The sequence below is a fragment of the Podarcis liolepis genome, assembly GCF_965112155.1.
Source record: "Podarcis liolepis genome assembly, chromosome: 4".
In the NCBI taxonomy this organism is placed as follows: Eukaryota; Metazoa; Chordata; class Lepidosauria; order Squamata; family Lacertidae; genus Podarcis; species Podarcis liolepis.
The window spans coordinates 54,743,980-54,761,715 of record NC_139558.1 but is presented as its reverse complement, the minus strand read 5'-3'; the positions used below and the strand labels follow the sequence as shown (position 1 = coordinate 54,761,715).

The 17,736-nt window shown below is 40.8% G+C and overlaps 2 protein-coding genes across 3 annotated transcripts; both read right to left on the bottom strand.

Moving 5' to 3' along the window:
• Positions 1-499: 499 nt before the first annotated feature.
• On the bottom strand, positions 500-17,508 carry TMEM50B (transmembrane protein 50B). Of its 2 annotated transcripts, XM_083500262.1 has the most exons (8): positions 17,452-17,508; positions 16,336-16,408; positions 7,792-7,957; positions 5,974-6,086; positions 5,324-5,391; positions 4,917-5,009; positions 3,156-3,213; positions 500-2,452 (listed from the first exon to the last, which is right to left on the bottom strand). In XM_083500262.1, exons 3-8 carry the CDS (start codon positions 7,888-7,890, stop codon positions 2,407-2,409), a joined length of 477 nt encoding a protein of 158 aa, XP_083356388.1. In that variant the 5' UTR covers positions 7,891-7,957; positions 16,336-16,408; positions 17,452-17,508; the 3' UTR covers positions 500-2,406. The 2 variants fall into 2 exon arrangements, with proteins under 2 accessions (XP_083356388.1, XP_083356387.1); XM_083500261.1 differs by lacking the exons at positions 16,336-16,408; positions 17,452-17,508 and adding an exon at positions 11,792-11,949.
• Positions 14,036-17,532, bottom strand: DNAJC28 (DnaJ heat shock protein family (Hsp40) member C28). The gene is made up of 3 exons (XM_083500235.1): positions 17,452-17,532; positions 16,336-16,408; positions 14,036-15,389 (listed from the first exon to the last, which is right to left on the bottom strand). The coding sequence occupies exon 3, from the start codon at positions 15,297-15,299 to the stop codon at positions 14,178-14,180; it is 1,122 nt and encodes a 373-aa protein (XP_083356361.1). The 5' UTR covers positions 15,300-15,389; positions 16,336-16,408; positions 17,452-17,532; the 3' UTR covers positions 14,036-14,177.
• Between the last annotated feature and the right edge of the window lie 204 nt (positions 17,533-17,736).

Below are 17,736 nucleotides of genomic sequence, written 5' to 3'. Positions count from 1 at the left end.
ACTTATAGAATAAAATACCTACTTGAATTGTGAATCCTAAGCTGAGACCAAAATTAGTGAACAGTAGCAAGGACATCAGGTTAATTAATTTCAGAAGACTAATTTGGACATATATGCTGTTATCAAAGGACACTGGCAGGTTTTTTTTTTACCAATTAGTGTTAAAATGTTATGTATTCAATCAACTTTAAAGTCTAGCCACTCAAGCTTTGGGGAAGCAACACTGCTGTGTTTTAACAACAAAAACCCCCAACTCTTCCCTATGCCATGCTGGGCAGCCTCACATCTTCTAAAGCTCATATGCCTATAGAAATAGAGCAATGCGAGGCTCTGCAATGGCCCTGATCTGACTTGGGTCGCTTCACTGACACTGAAGTTCAACTCGGAGTTCAATTAAAAGCAATTTATCCAGCCTGAGCAGAGAGTCATTATACAACAGATAGAACTATGTGTTTGTGTGAAAGAGAGAATATTACACTGTAGACAGAATACTGAGCAGTTTTAGCATTTGTAAAACAAAATACATTACCAATCTTTATTGGATTTTAATGTATTTACAATAAACAGGCAAGATAGTCTAATGTCGTAACAGGACAACTCTTAGCATAGTATTTGCTTCATAGTCTGTCCTGAAAAGGGCTCTGAAGACAAATGAAAATGGTTTCAGAAAATAAACAAACACAGCTGTATTTCCTAGGTGGGGAGAAAAGTCCAAAAGTCTGAAAGTGAAGAATGTTTGGAAAGGGTCATTTTGCAGGATCTCCAAAAATCAGAATGTAGAGTACCTTTACCTCATCTGATTCTTCTTCATGCCCCTAGACCCTGTCTTGCAAAAATATTTTTAACATGGAGTCCTTGTTACATTTTGCAAATGATGCAGTTTGATATGCTTCTCAGTACACAATTTGGCATTGGTGAAATAAAATACGGGTAGTTCCAGTTAACATCACAGTACCTTAACATACATATTGTAATTTGCTACAATAAAGTTCAGAAAAACATGGAAAATAGATGATAATCTCATCAAAGAAGCTGATTAGATTCTGGACAAAAGGGTAGAGAAAAATCTAGTGAATCATGTTTAAATATGCTTTTTCCTTGTATAAAGGTAAAGGTACCCATGACGGTTAGGCTCCATTTGCGGATGACTCTGGGGTTGCGGTGCTGATCTCGCTTTATTGGCCGAGGGAGCCAGCGTACAGCTTCCGGGTCATGTGGCCAGCATGACTAAGCTGCTTCTGGGGAACCAGAGTAGCGCACGGAAACACCTTCCCGCTGGAGCGGTACCTATTTATCTACTAGCACAGTGTGCTTTTGAACTGCTAGGTGGGCAGAAGCAGGGACCGAACAACGGGAGCTCACCCCGTCACAGGGATTCGAACCGCTGACCTTCTGATCAGCAAGCCCTAGGCTCAGTGGTTTAGACCACAGTGCCACCCGTGTCCCTTTTTTCCTTGTATAGTAAGCAACAAAACAAGCAGTCCTGTGATGCTTTGACCTTGGGATCGCTCCTTTGTTCTGAATATTGATTGCACAAGCATGTGAAATATCAGTCTGTCTCATGGTAAAATTGGCAATGTCTGACAAGACATTTTGATGGAGGGTTTATGACAACACACCTTAAAAGTTCAAACCTAGAATTCTCCTACAGCTTGTCAAACACATTAATACGTCAGTCTTAAATAGTTTTCACAGTGCATTCACTGAGAAAAGATTGGCCCATTCCATTTTAAGGCATGCTGCACTACCAAATAAATGCTTGAGATCTTTTGGTTTTTTACATGAGTTTTTTTGCTAAATAGAATTTCTATACATACTTCATGCCTCCTTTGTTCAGTACACATTTTGTAGTATAGCGTAAAACATTCCTAGTAATTGGGAAGTTAGCGCTAGATGAAGTTTCAGCATATGATGCCAGAGTATACTACACTTCCAAATAACGTATTTGTCTACCGGGGGTCATGCATCAATGGCTATTTGGAGATGCCATTCAGATTAATATTCTTTAACTTCACTTTCTGATCACCGAATCAAAATCTCAACTCTTCAAGAAGCTACTACAGCTCATTTGTGCTTAAGAACAGTATATGATCTTGAACAAGCTATGAGCCTTTATCCTAAAACATTATTCACATGTCAGAGCAGAAAAAACCTGCCAAGTGCAATGGAAGTTTAACATTCACTTTTATATTTTACAGATAGTCATAGTATGTACATATTCACATTACTATCCATTCTATGAATAGATAGCTAACTTTGAGCAGAATATTTTAATCAGTTCACTTTCCAAAAATAAGTAAACATACAAAAGGTGTAATGCAACATCTATTTGGCAAAATATAAAACAGAAATGTAAATTATATTTACATACAAGGCTCGCTAAGCAAGATGAAGAAAAAAGTACTCTTAAGCCCACAGTTCTTCAGTTCTTCCAAATTTGTAGATAAGGGTGCTATGAAAACAAAAGTTTAGATCTGTAAGAAAGACATTCTTTCCAATGATGATATGGCAAAATCACCAAAATTCTAGAGGCAGATGGCATGATAACGGGCACTACTATACTGGTGGAGCTGTGAGTATGCCCTATCTCTGTCACTTGTGTACAGTGGTGCCCCGCAAGACGAATGCCTCGCAAGACGGAAAACTCGCTAGACGAAAGTTTTCCGTTTTGGAGGTGCTTCGCAAAACGAATCTCCTATGGGCTTGCTTCACAAGACGACAATGTCTTGCGAGTTCCTGCTGGTTTTTTCCCCCTCCCCCCTTTTTCTAAGCCGCTAAGCCGCTTATCAGCTGATCCGATCAGCAGATAAGCCGCTAAAAGCAGCTAAAAGCCGCTAATAGCGCTAAGCCGCTTATCAGCTGATCCGATCAGCAGATAAGCCGCTAAAAGCCGCTAATAGCGCTAATCCATCAATGGGCTTGCTTCGCAAGACAAAAAAACCGCTAGACGAAGAGAATCACAGAACGGATTCTTTTCGTCTTGCGAGGCACCACTGTATTATGATTAATGAACATTACTTGGCTTCTAGTAACATTTTTCACAGAGATTTAGAACACCACAATGAACCCTCACACAGCCATTTCTGAGTAAATGTGCAAACTGAAAACATCTGTATCGTTATAACTATTAGACTTTGGAGGCATTAGTTACTTACCTGAAAAATATCAAAGCATTCTGAAAAAACACTGCTAAGCCTGGGTAGACATTAATATCTATAAAATAAAAATGCAATAAATAGGTAAGTATTGAGACAAGTCTTCAAAACTTGTCACTACTAAGTTTATCTTGTGCTCATTTAGCTATGAAACAGCATTTTTAAAGGGGGGGGGAGATGGATCATGATAATTTAGTTCTATCTACAAACAATTATGACTTGATCTATGGGAGTATGCTATGAAGTCAAACATCCTCCACCCTACTGTAGGTTTCTACACATTCCAGTGTCACCCCAAAACACTGCACTTTGTCACAAGAATATTTAGTACTTTGGAAATGCTGCAAGACTGAGGAGGGAGCAAAGTCTCAACAAGGGGATATTTGGATTGTGTCTTAAGTATGCACATTTCCATAAATAGCCATCATTCAGCTTATTTACATTAGCATATTGAACATTTACAGCTACAGGATAGGACTTGAAACCACATGGGTTGTTGTTTTTTCTGGCTTCCACACTTTGACCCTGTGCCCAAATTTAATAGTTCCCCCTTTTTCACTGCCACAGAGTAAAAAACAGTCTGTGGGTAAATGATGGAAATACATCTGTTGTTTTCCTTCCAGCAGGTGGCAGAAGCCTTTCTGGGTGAAAGGAACCCAGAGAACATTTTTCTTTCGCAGTGTTTGAGAGTTGTGGCTGTTAAGCAGAAGAGGAACAAAGGAGCTTGCAGTTCCCTAAAAAGCTCTCTTGATTCTTTGTAAGAAGCCGATTTATACTCTGTGACTTACAGACATGTGCATATTTCCATACTGTAGCCATGTTAAGACTGCTGCAGCAAAAACAATATAGAATAAGCAGCAACAACCTGGAGTGCAAAGTGTCGACTTTTCAAAAATCTATAGAGGGTGTTGGTAATTTTGTCATGAAACAATGTATTTGTACACCAAGTCAACTATAGTTTAGTGAGAATATTAGGCCAGCAGGATCTCTCTCTTCTGTATAGAACCTGATCCTGCATGACTCACAGCAGTAAGAGGAAAAGCTAGGAAAACGGGTTTCTAGGAAGTACCATGAACAGGAAAAGTAATCACATTAACTCTTATCAAGGCCCTGTTCAGACCCATTAAGAGTCTCAAGAGCACCTTTCTACCTGACCTTCACCCGATTCCCTTAAAGATCTAACAGCCTAGACCCCACTTACCTCCAGGAACATCTCTCATGCAAACCTTCCCCATCCACCCCAAATCATCCACAGGGAAGCCAACTTTATCATTGACATGACATTCAGCCATTAGACTATTTTTAACATTTACCAATACTTCTAATATACTGCCACCTGCTGTTTTTATTTAGACTGTGCTTATCACCACCTCTTTCTTGTTTTAATATTGTGTCTTTTATTTTATTGTTTTTACATCCAGTAATTCTGCCCTTAAAAATTTCTAACAGAAAATAAGCAGCTAACAAAGCAGCTGGATCAGTCCTACATCATTTCGGATTCTTCAGCAAGTGGAGTGGAAGTGGAAGATGTTGGTCAAAACAGCAGAGGCATGATCCAGCCAAAGTGAAGCACTTTTAAGTACCACTGTTTTTAAGAAGATAACTACTTATACCTTGATTTGATTTCAAAATAAGATATTTAATTTTATTTCAAAATAAAATAAGGTATTTAATAATGTGATATGTACATCTCTCTCATTTAACACAAAGGCACTTACAAGTACATTTCTTTCCCCTTGATAAAAAATAAATCATCCTTACTGTGGGTAACATATGCTCCAAAAAGGATCCACATAGAAGCAATAAGTGAGCCGAACATCAACATGAAGCCAATGAAGAGCCAGACACGAGCACCTGCAAGAACACATGAAGTCAAGCACTAGGCTAGGGTAATAATACGCAGAAATAAGGGGGCAGTGGGAAACAGCATCCCTCAGCATCCCACTGAAGCTTTCTTCAACTCATAAGATTACTAACTTTTTTTTAACGTGAGCATGAAAAGATCTGTGCACCATTGACAGTACCACCAGCACCAGTCTAACATCTTGCTTTTTGTGACATGTGCCAGGACAGAAAGTTTTGTTATGTTTTCTTCGCTGCTTGCACAGCCAAGTTTTGAAATGAGGACTGAAGTGTGAATTTATCTGCATAAATAGGAGAATCCTCACCTGTTCTTCCTAAACATCCATCACCATAGCTGTCTCCTCTCACTTGAGCATTTGATACTGCGTTTATCCTGCAACACATAAAAAACAGCCGTTACTTTTTTAAGAATTGTGCAAAAGACTAAAAGGCAGCAAGTCCACTAAACCTGATCAGATAACAAAACCAAAATGCCCAGTATATGCATATTCTCTCAGATACTAGAGTTGTCATATTTGTTTAGTCTACTACAATCCTTAAATCTCTTTTTGACTGTTACCAATGACAGTGTCTGGTGAGCAGTACTACAGTGCCAAAAAGTAAAAGAGAGCTGTCACTATACTCTAGTAGAGTGGATACCAAGCATGAGAACAAATTGAGTAGGAAAAGAAATGGAGGGATAGGGGAAATTGGGTCTCTGAAGATGATGAGAAATATATTTATGTATGCATGGAAACCTTTGTTTTTAGAAAGAAAACCTTGTTTATCCTCAGTCCACAAAACAAACAGTAAGCTGTGCATGCACACTTCAACAATTTTAAAGGATGAGAAATAGTAGTAGAACACAAGAGCAAAAAGAGAAAAGAAAGATGGGGGAATTATTTTGTAGGTGCACTTTGCCACTTGAGATGAACAACTGCTATTTTTGTATGGACCTATCATTATATGTACTTACATGAAAAAAGCTAGAGTAGAAAACACTCCACAAGTATGGAATGCGTGGTTCATTTGTTCTGGCTTAGGGTAAACTACTGCTGCATCTATCATTATCCACCAACCTGTAAAAAACTGTAAAACACATGATCATTAAACCATGGCAAGTATCTACAGAAAGGTCAGCCACATAACTCTGCTGCTTCTCTTCTCCTTCACTCCACTGGCTTTGTAATCATCTGAGTCCCAGCTACCCACTCCAATTAACAGAAACTTCCTAGCCCACCCCACCCCCACCCTCCAAAGTGCATTGTTTTAGCTAGGGGCTCATTTCCGTCCCAGCCACAAAGACTAGAAGGTACCACTAAAGAATTCATGTGAGCCATATTACCAGATCCACCTGCCATGGATGAGCTCAATATGGAGGCCACAGTGAAGAACTAAACAGATTCCATATTTACTCAAATTGTAAGTAAGGCCTCCCAGCCAACTAATTAAGAGGCATCGTATTCTGGTATTGGCTTCTAACTGTAAGATTCAACAGCCAACTTCATGAAAATAGTGCCCCTCTGTGGTAAAAGATAAATAAAAGGTAGTGCTTTTTGAACTTTTAAGACTGCTTTTCCACTAAAACACACGTACCACAATGTACAATAAACACAATATTAAAACAGCACACAATCATACTCCCTTTACTATATAAACAATATACGAATGCACAACCAACACCTATTTGTTTATTTAAAAAACGTGCTTGTTCGTGAATATAGATAAGGCTGGGGAGATGTGTTTCCCTTATACGCTCAATATTTCTGCTAATGATTAACATGAAAAGAGAAGCTGATTTGATTAATAATTTATACTATCTGAATTCATAGTGACTGAAGAAATCACTTGAGGAGGAAAAAAATTAAACATTAAGCAGGAACGCAGCCACCTCTTCTAAAACATTTACAAAGTGTGCCTGAAAGAAAGCCAAAGTAACCATCAATGCAAATATGCTTATCTAACAAATCTGTGTTCTCAGTACTCCAGTTGTATGGGCAGGAAGAATTTGCTGCTAGCTCTTAAGACAAGAAAACCAATAGCTCCCCACTTTGCAATTCCTACCACACTCAGAGCATTTTCTGGCAAGGTAAGAATGCTAACAGCAACATCCTTGCCTTAACCAACATAGCAAGTGTTGTGGCTCCTCTCAAGTAGACACAGTTGTATGCCTAGCATGCAAATTGGGTGTACACAAAACACATGTTCAAGAGATAGACAACAAACAGTGCAATTCCAAGCTTGTTTTTTCAGAATCCCTCTCAGTTGAATGGAACTTAACGGTAGGAAAATATCCAGCACTGCAGCCTAGTGGCAGGCATGGCCAGCCCTGATGGTGAATGTGGCCATTAACATCCACACGCCCAACACTCAGATCCTCCCCTGCCCATCCCCACTCACACATATTCTCCCTGCTGCCCAGCCACCATCAGGGGTACATATATTGTTGGACTACACTGGGAATGCTAGAGGTGATGTTAAAGCCCCTCCTGTTTCTAGTGTACAGAAGACAGTTGCTCCCACATGGAACAAGAATATTTTCTCTGCCATGCAGCTGATGGCTGATTATCAGCAAACTGAGCAGGCTCTCCCGGACCTGGGAGGGTTTCATGGGATGCCCACCTGTGATTTAGCACAAGAACTCACAAGCTGGCTTTCAATACAAACAAAGCAACTGAGCAAACATCCTGTAAATGTGACCGGATTTTTTTTACCATCAAGCGAGGCACTGACAAATCTGATGTACTCCCTTCCAACAGACCAGTTGGCATGTTGCATTTGTCTTAAGACTTACCAGAATCCCAGCTACCACAGAAGCAACTGTATTTCTTCTTTCACTCCAATCAATACACTCACATTCAGGCCATCGGAAATTGTCTAGGAAACCTGCCATTTCTCAAGTTCAGGATGTCTCTTTTACCTGTGTTATTTACATTAGATTTTCATGAATCTTCCAAGTCCTAATTTAAAAAAAAGGGAGGGGGCAGAGAGAAACCAAAAGATCAGTGTATTATTTATTTACTTATTTAGTCTAGTTGTAGCCATTACAAAAGATAAGATCAGCGGGGCTACATTCATGCTTTGTCCTGGATAAGGCTGAAAAGGATCTTAAAACTAACTGAACTGTGGGTTAGATTTATGTTCCTTCTATTTCTTGGAATTCAGAAAAAAGCAAAAACTTAGGAACATAAAGTTTTATGTTTATGTCTTGGGCAGAATTGCTGGAGGCAGGCAGGGGGGGCAACTTAAGAGACAGTGGTTTAAGGCTTTCTTGCAAGCTCACAGAAGAGGAGAGGTTTCATCTGGGGACTCCCTGGCTCACAGATCTCATGCAGCTAATACTAGCTCTGAACTCCTTTGAAAGAGCAGGATAGAAATATAAAATATATCAGCAACTTTTTCTTAGGAGTTGATAAGATTACACTACCCAACACATAAAAGTCGGAGAATAAAGAGATACTTAAGGCTGAACTGTTATATTCCACAGCTATATCAAGTGTAACACTTCACTTAAAAAAAAAAAATCTTAGTGCACACTTACCTGGGAGCTCCACAGAACATAGTGGGGCTAACTGATAAGTAAACATGCAAAGAACTGCAATATAAGAGATTCAGTGTTATGCAGAATCAAAAAGGCAGTGGAAACCTGTACTCTAAGCTAAGTCCTCAGCAAGCAATCTTAATTTCTCTGCTCTTTTTTCAATTGTAAATTATTCATAAGAATTAGGCATTTAATCGATCTATTAAAAGTTGATGCTTGCCATCTAAGCATGCTAATATTTAAAAAACAAACTACAACCAAAATAAGGAGGAACACCTTTTTAAACTTAAAAAGCCCCCTCCATTTTTAAAAAATGGCATTCCCTCTTCTTATAGGATTATGTGTGGTGCAACATGTATATCTTAAAAGAAAGAAAGGAAAAAGTATGCTTCTGGAAAGAGGCAGACAAAAATAAAAGAGGTTTATATGACAGGCCTAAAATGTGTTCACTGGTCTAAAAGGATGCAAAACTAGGAAATGAAAATGCCTCTGAGAAACAAGAAGTACTTCTTGTGGATCAGCCACCACAACCCCCCAATTTTTGTCTGTTGTTGTTTAGTCATCCAGTCATGACCGACTCTTCGTGACCCCATGGACCAGAGCACGCCAGGCACTCCTGTCTTCCACTAATTTTTGTCTAATGCAGCACAAACTAGGGTGGGGCAGAACAGTCCCATGCTTTCTTAGGTAATATAGCTTCATGTTTTGAAAACCACAGCTCAAGCCTATCAGTATTCAAATTCAAATTACTCCTGTTCTATCCCAAGCCATTCAATAAATATTTCTCACGGGGGTGGGGGTGGGATTTAAGCTAACACAGGATTCTATGAAGATAATGCCCAACACCACATGCCTTGTAACACTTTGAGAGGTTGTAATTACAGTACAAGAAAGAATCAGAAGATCATTAAACCCAACTGCAAAGTCTCAAAGACTGATCCTCATAGTCCATAACAAAGTTATAACAAACACCAGGAGCGAAGAGGTAAGCCACAGCAAATATGGCACTCCACTCCAACCTTTGTGCTACATGCATTATCCGAGGCCTCCACTCCAACCTTGGTGCTATACGCGTTTATCAAGAATGAAAAACACATCCCCACAATCTCCATTAACTGAAACACTAAAACCTTCTCTAGACACCCTGATTTAGGCTACAAAAGAGTGTTGAAAACATGGCAAGGATAATTACAGAGACTTATAGAGCAAAATGTATACTTATAGAGCAAAAGCCAATTAGACAACATAGCCAAATTCTATGGAATAACTCTCCAGATTTCCCTCCACAGGCACTTTACTAAAAACAGTAGAATGTGAATATACTTGTGGTCAGCATCTCATAATGAAGATGACTCTCACCATCCATCCATCTCTAATCAATGTATCCAGTAAGCCTTTCTCAAAAACTCACTTAAAACAGGCTTACAATACATGTCAATCATTCAGCAATTAGATCATCAACTGATGGTGGAAAACAGCCACTGAAGATCAGAAACTGAAAACAAAAGGAATTGTGCAGCCAAAGGTATGCATTTCAAGGTTACAATCCTATGCATGTTTCTACTGAACTTTTAGGGACCCATTTTCTGAGTAAACAACTTGCAGGAGTGGGCTGCAAATTTCATTTAATTCAAATGGGGCGTGGGAATTAGCCATATAAAGATGCTTTAAAAATAACCTCATTGAAATCAATTGGATTGAAGTGCTTACGGTAAATGTTGTTTTGACTGTATATTCCATATTTGACTTTCTTCAAATTGTTTTATTGATGTTTTAATATTCTGTAAACTGCTTTGAGATTTTTTAAAAAATATAAAGCAGTATAGAAATGAAATTAGTAATACTAATAGTAATAATAATAAATGAACCATTTTCAATAAAAATAGTTCACATATTCCATTGCAAGTCATAAAGAAGTGCTTTAATGATATATATGCATGTGTGAATCATTAGTTAAGCTGTACACCTGCTAACTTTTACTTCAACCGCTTTTGGCTGCTTTAAAAACACAAGCTTGCAAGGCGAATTTAATAAGTTTAAAGAAGTGAACCTTTAAATTATTCCAAAAGCACTGATGGTGACTGCCTTCCTTTAGAACTCAGCCCAGTCAACCCCCAACATCTAGCAAATAAGCAAAGCTCTCTTTGCTGCTTTTGTTACATTGCCCCAAACAGCAACCTGACAACCAACCCATCCACACAAAACATGGTCCATCAGTGAATCCTCATAGCACCGCTGTTTAAATCCCTGCATTTCAAACATTGGCATTCCCTCTTCTTATTTCCCACCCATAGGTGAAACATTTAAAAGGGAGAAGGGGTGGAGGGAGTTTTAAAGAAATTCCAGTACATGCTATTAAGGCTTCATTCAGCTGATGATTTTTGCCCCTCGTATGAACACAGAAAAGCTTTCGTCACCATCTCAGGGCATGGTCCCACAAGTGGAACCGGTTTCAGGAGATTCAAAGATAATGGGCAAGGTAATCGCGTCTGTAATTTAGTTGAAAGCTCTGTGGATGCACACCTGTGAGCGGAGATCGCATCCCCAGCTATTCCCACGAACTACTTTAAACTAAAAAAAAAAAGGGGGGGTCACATACGCAAACGTGCGAGCAGACGAAGTCAGAAATGCATCCATGCATGCAAGAAGCTTGGCGAGCGAAAGTAAAAGGGGAGTTCAAACCCCGCTTTGCAGGGGGGTGGGTGGGAAGGAAATATATAATTAGATGCGTCTGTTCTTGGTGGATAATAGACTCAGTGGTGTAGTGAAGTAATTTCAGACTCTGGACCTGATGAATTTAACCCACCCCACCCCCCTCTTTAGATATTTATGCTTCCCTCAAAGTGTGGCAAGGAGGCAAGAAACTTTTCGGCCTCCTTCCCTTTCCCCTTCCCTCCTCTTGACATTAAGGAAGGTCAATCGACCAGCAGCCGAGCGCCAGGCTCCCTGCCGCCCCACCCCACGCCCGCCCCGACCCCCTATGGGTGGGAAATAACGTCCCTCCTGAAACGAAAAAAGGGAGGGAGCGGCCCTCGGAGAAGTGAGGCCCCAAAGAAGGAGGGGCCGTGCCCCTAAAAGGCGTGACGGGGCCGGTCTCTCTCCAGGCCGACGAAGAGCCACCTTCACAAGGGGCTTGTTTTGAATTACGGAGGTGTGGAGGGGAGAGGAAATATTCGCCCAGGCGTGTCGTTATCCCCTCAGAAAAAAAGGGGTGGGGAAAAAGAGCCGCAACCGCCGCGCGAGACCCCCTCACCTGGAAGACCCCCCGCTCCGCTCCATCCGCGGCCGTCACCCGGCTTGCTCTGCCGGCCGGAGGCGTGGGGAGAAGTCGCGGGGAGTTCAGCCAATCCACCTCCGGAGCTCCTCCGTCACAACGCTCGGCAGGGAGCGCTCTGATTGGGCCGCCAAACGCCGCGCGAGGCTTGCCGGTTGGCAAGGGGGACTCGCGATAGGCTTTCGAGCGCTGTCGCCCCCGCTCAGATCCCGCCTCCCTCCTCCTCGCGAGCTGTTAGCAAAAGAGCTCCTCCCGCGAGGGCGAGGAGGGCAGGTGGCTGCCGTCGCCGGGGCGGTTTCGCCGCCTCCAGGATCAGGGCGCGGTGCAGAGGGAGCTCGCGGTATAGGCTTCGCCCAACGCCTCAGCGCGCGCAACTTCGTGGACTTCGGAGTTTTTTATCCCCTCGTAGTTTTTGAACCCGGCGTCATTCAGTAAAGCTGAACGTTGGAAAATAAGGGAGAGAAAAGAAAAGTGCTTCTTAGCACAGGGCGAAGTTAAACTGTGGAACTCGCTGCCACAAGATTTTTTTGGCGGGGGGGGGCGGAAGACAGAGGCCTACCTAGGCTCCCTTGCGCCCTTGGCAAGGAGCTGTAAGGCGGGCAGGCTCCTAGCTATATGGGGTGGACGTGGACTACACGGCCTCTTGAGGTCTTCAAAATGAGTGTAGCTACAACACGTTTCCCATATTCATTTCCATTGATACTGCTTCTTTTCTGCAGACTTCAAATGATATTGACAGTGTGTGTGCTAATACTTTTTTATTCCCTCTAAACTAGGGCTGGAGAACCTGTGCCCCTCCATACAGTTTTGGACTTCCAACTCCCCTTTATCCTTGACCTTTTTGCCATGCTGGCTGGGGCTGATGGGACCAGCAGCATCTTGTTCTTAGATCTTTTTACACTTTGCCTCTACTACCTTATTCTTTTAATTATACTGCTCTGCTGATTTGTTTTTTGCTGCCATAGTCTCATTTGGGATGGCTAGGCATTTAATGAAGACATACATACATACACACACACACACACACACACACACACACGAAGAGCCACAAGTTTACTAAACAGGCAACCCTGATTAGGGAAGTTTTTAATGTTTGATGCTTTATTTTTTAATATTCTGTTGGGAGTCGCCCAGAGTGGCAGGGGAAACCCAGCCAGATGGGCGGGGTATAAATAATAAATTATTATTATTACCATCTCAGATCTAAACATCAGAGCCTTCCTCAATCCAATATCCTCCTGCTGTTTTAGACTGTATCTCCCATCAGTAACAGCCAATGGCAGGGGGTGATGGGAATGATAACCCAAAACTTTGGAGGGCACCAGGTTGGGAAAGGCTGCTAAGATCCTTCATAGTGCCTTGCCACACAGTGTTTTACACAATAACCTTATAATTGTTACTCAGCTGCAGAACAGGTTGTTTTGTTAGTTGCTATGGCTGTTTTCCCTGGAGGATGTATGCCCTGCCTTCCCAGTTGTCATATGCACTGATTTTTTATTCACCTTTGTTCACACTTTCCTCAAGGCTGGTTAAGCCTAGCTGCCATAGACATCTTATTCGTATTTTGAGGTGTGCTGGTTACTAAAGCATACAAATAGATCTGATATCATAACCATCAGCTCCTATTAAATATGATTCTATTATAATAATCTTTTACTACCCAGGCTAGCCAAACTACATGTAAACATTTAGTACATTTAGTGTTCTGGACCCAATACAATGGAACTCCACCCTGCCTGGGCTAGGATGGGTGGTACTGTATTCAGTTAAGCTTTACTGAAAGCAAACCCATTGAAATTAACTGGTCTAACTTAGTCATATTCATTAATTGCACTAAAAGCACAAAAAGAAAGCAATATTGTCATCATTGAAGAAATCCAGAAACATACATTTTTAAAATACTGAGGCCAAGTTTTCACTTTTTCTCACCTTGCAGCTGCAAGCAAGCGATGTAGAACAACAGCAGGAACCATGAAATAATATGCAACAGTTTTATCAGACAGAATTTGCAAACTCATTATGTTCTCAACTGCCTTCACTTACAAGTCACAAAATGAGTGGAGAAGGAATATCATTTTTTGCCTTTTGCTTCAAGAACAAAAACTTGTCTGTTTTCCCTTCCATTTTAAAATGTCCTAATTTGCAAATGTAATCTAACATTTTATTTTTCTAAAATTTAATCCAACATACTCAAAAGTAAAGGAATGCCAACCAAAACAATGCTGGCAGGTATAAATGTGTTTATTTGTTCCTACACTTCTACAACACTGTTAAGACAGTAAAGAGAAAAATGTAATGTCTTCTGGAAGTAATATGAATCTTAGTGTACATTTAGTAGCTAAACCACATGGCTATCAGCGTAATCTTATTTCAAAATAAGATTCATCCATTTAAAAAAACTGCCTTTAATGTCAGATGATCTGCTACTTTCATTTTCTGTTTTCTTTGTCTCCTTTTCAGAATTCCTTTTCATCTGGCTTTTGCAGCTCTCCTGTACACGTGAAATTTCTTTGCCAGCATTAAAATGTACCATCTGCCTGCTAAGAATAGGAACAACCAAGTTGAAATCATTAATTCTTTTGTTTAGTGCCTGGATGCTTTCAGTAAACTGTTCACAAGATTCCTTCCATTGTTTCTCTTTTTGTGGTGTCATTGGCTCTCCCAGTTTATTCCTAGAAGCAATCAGATCCTTTCTCAGTTTTTCAATTGTTTCCCGTATTTCTTTCTGTATGAGAATCCACTCTGGTTGGTATCCGTTGTCTATCAGAATACGGTTCAGGTTGTGAGTCATAGGATCAATATGTGGACAGTCTGAAAATTTTTGCAATGGCTTTCCTTTACCACTAAGGTTCTCAAAGTCCCCTTTTGCCATAGATTCTTGAATGAGGTCTTCAACCAACCGTTCGATCGCTTGAGTGATTTTTGCCTTCTTACTTTGCCTTACATCTTTGGCTAACATAGCCTCACTCATTACTAGTTCGCGCTCCATTTTCTGCTTTCGGTATTCCATGACCTGTTCAGAAGCCCGATCAACTCTAAATTGCATATACTGTCTCTGTCTCTGACTTGGAGTTCCAAAACCTACACCCTCAAAACTTAAATACTGTCTGTGTTGTGGTGTCTTAGATCTGAATTTATCTTCCTCATCCTCCTCATTGTTTTCACTTGATTTCATTTTCTTGGTCATGTAGTTAAGCACAACTCTATATGCTTCTTCTATTTGCACAAAAGTTGCAGAATCTGCTGTAGCAGATCCACTGTCTGGGTGATACTGCTTAGCAAGGTCTCGATAGGAATTTCTGACATCATCCAGTGAACAGCCTTCCTGAAGGTTAAGCAGCCTGTAAGAGTCTTTGATGTTTTTAGGTCTGAGATCTGACAGCAGTCTATGGTGATAGATAAAATGATGTAGAAATGGTTTGTCTTTCTTTGGAACCAATGCTGAGCATATCCAGACACGACATTGCATTTTTCTCAGCATCATCATACAGTGCCACTTCACAGCTCTTCAATGCAGCTTTTGTCTAAACCATCTAACTGCAAATCTGAACAAGTTCAGATGGAACTGAGCTCTTTTCTGTGAGATAACATTAGAAAAGAGAAGTTAATTAAGACATACAAATAATGCACTTATTTTGGAGCCCAGGCTGCAATCTTAAGCACCAAGCTCCATTAAGTTTAGTACGGTTTAAGTCTGAGTAAATATGCATAGGAGTGTTTTGCAAGCCTTTGTGCTTTGTGTATTACATTTTATAACCACGTTTGGAACTTCCACGGTAGCAATGGAATTTGAACATTTTTGAAGCTATTCTGATTAGCCTGCTTCCTGTAAGAGGAATCACTCTCTCATAATGAACTCAAGTTGTGAGTGATGAAAGAAACCGAGCCAAAACAGGAGCACTGAGAAACAAGAGGGGAAGAAGCAGCATGCTCAAAAGAACCCCAAGATTTTCGGAAGTTAAACCGTCCCCCCCAAAAGGGCACACCCCCACAAAAAATGGCTCAGTCAGGAGTTAGCATAACTCACATTTTTTTTGTATGCATATGCATTTCTACAATGCTCAGTAGCTACAAAAAAAAAGTAACATAGTAAAAGGCCCTGCTTGAGCTCTTCACATCTTACAGTACCTTGAAGTGGAACATAGCTTGCTGGCAGGAACTTGAACAGGAACACTTCTGCAAGGATGTGCGAAGATACACAGCAACTTTTTGTTGCAAATCTCACTTGCACTGTATATATAATGTTACAGATGGGTTTTCCTCCAAACAATCAATTTTCATTTGTTTAGTAATTTGTAAAGGTACAATCTAGCTACTTGTAGGTATCACAAAATTTCAATTTAACTGGTAATTTACCAGGATTTTAATCAACTAAACAAACATGTAATCAGGTCAGCTACATACAGGTAATTCCACTTCAAGCAGCCTAAGCCCATTCATGCAATTACAGCAGGAAACGTGTTATTCCATGTGCAATTATGAAATGCTCTTTATCGGAAAGCAAAAAGCTACTAGCATGTTACCTTCCATTCTTCCAGAAGCATGATTATTCTGCATGTCTTGAACACGCTAAAATCTCCCACCAGCTTTTTTAGACTGTTGAAAAACGAAAATCCCCATCAAAACTGATATCAAATGTAAATAATTATCAGTTAAGATGAATAGCCGGTGCATCATTTAAAGCACTTACATATATTTTGTTATACCAATGCATTGAACAGTGTTTTCATTGTATTACCCATCCTGGCCATTTCCTAAATTTATTAAGGACAATCTCCGGCCCCATGTGTACCATTTGAAGCAATATGATACCACCTTAACAGCCATGTCTTACCTCAAAGAATCGGGAGAGCTGTAGCTTAAGGGTTAAGGGTGCTGAAATTTGTTGGGAGACTCTTATTCCCATCACAGAGCTACAATTCCCAGAGTTCCATGAGAAAATGAGCTCTGTGAGAGGAACAGGGTTCACCCAACACCTCTCACACCCTAAGCAAACTTTGTCTCCCAGGGGGAAGCCATGACTATTTAAAGTGTTGTGCTTTAAACGTAGAGGGTGGACAGGGCCTCAGCAGTTCAGTGGGTCTTACTCTTAAGCAGATACAAGATAATTCTTCAAGCATGAAGGAGACATGCACAACCATGTCAGAAAATGCTAGTTAAGCTGTTCCCGCAGCTCAAAATTGTCTTTAAATAGGGCTAATACATTTGCTGTATATATATTCCACTTCCCCACCCAGCCTTTTGCAAAGGTAACAGCTGCTCTCTCTCTTATCATCATAACTCATAATAACATTCCAAGGTTAAAACTATAACCATTCTTTAAACGTCTGTATCTCAGATTGGATACATAACTATATATTTAGTCCCCCTCCTTTTTGACAGACTTTGTAAATTCGTTTACATCTGTATGACTGCTTCTGTTCTATAGTCTTGTTTAACAACAAATAAAAATGATATACAATAAATAAAATAGATTGTTTTTTAAACGTAGGTTGCATCAAAATATTTCCCCCCTTTTTCCCCTTGGACCGAGTGAAATAACAGGAGCCTGGATGTCACCAGCAGCCCAAGCTACTCATCCGTCCTGCCAAGCCCTCCACTCGCCTTCCTTGCCCCTGCCCCACTCCCGCCCACTTCACCTTCTCTTTGCCCTTCCATCCAGCCACCTCTCTCGCGCCTGCTGCGTTTTATGTATTTATCATTGTGCCCTTTAACGAACGGCCTTCCCCTCCTAACGCCCCCGCTGCCCAAGGTCCACTCGCTGCTCGTTGTGCCGCTTGGGATTGTGGGAGACGTAGTTCCTGTAAAGGCGGCGTTTGCGTCATCCGCTCTCTTTGCAAAGGAGAGGAAGGTGAAGCCTGTTTCGTGCGGCGGACTTGCTAAAAAGGAGAGGAAAGCAGGGCGGAAGTAGATGCACCATCTGC

Coding starts and splice junctions, on each gene's coding strand:
- TMEM50B (XM_083500262.1), bottom strand. CDS start 7,890: ATGGCAGGTTTCCTAGACAATTTCCGATGGCCTGAATGTGAGTGTATT. Junction 6,087..7,791: donor CTGTGGTAGCTGGGATTCTG/GTAAGTCTTAAG, acceptor TGTGTTTTACAG/TTTTTTACAGGTTGGTGGAT. Junction 3,214..4,916: donor TGGAGCATATGTTACCCACA/GTAAGGATGATT, acceptor TTTATTTTATAG/ATATTAATGTCTACCCAGGC.
- DNAJC28 (XM_083500235.1), bottom strand. CDS start 15,299: ATGATGATGCTGAGAAAAATGCAATGTCGTGTCTGGATATGCTCAGCA.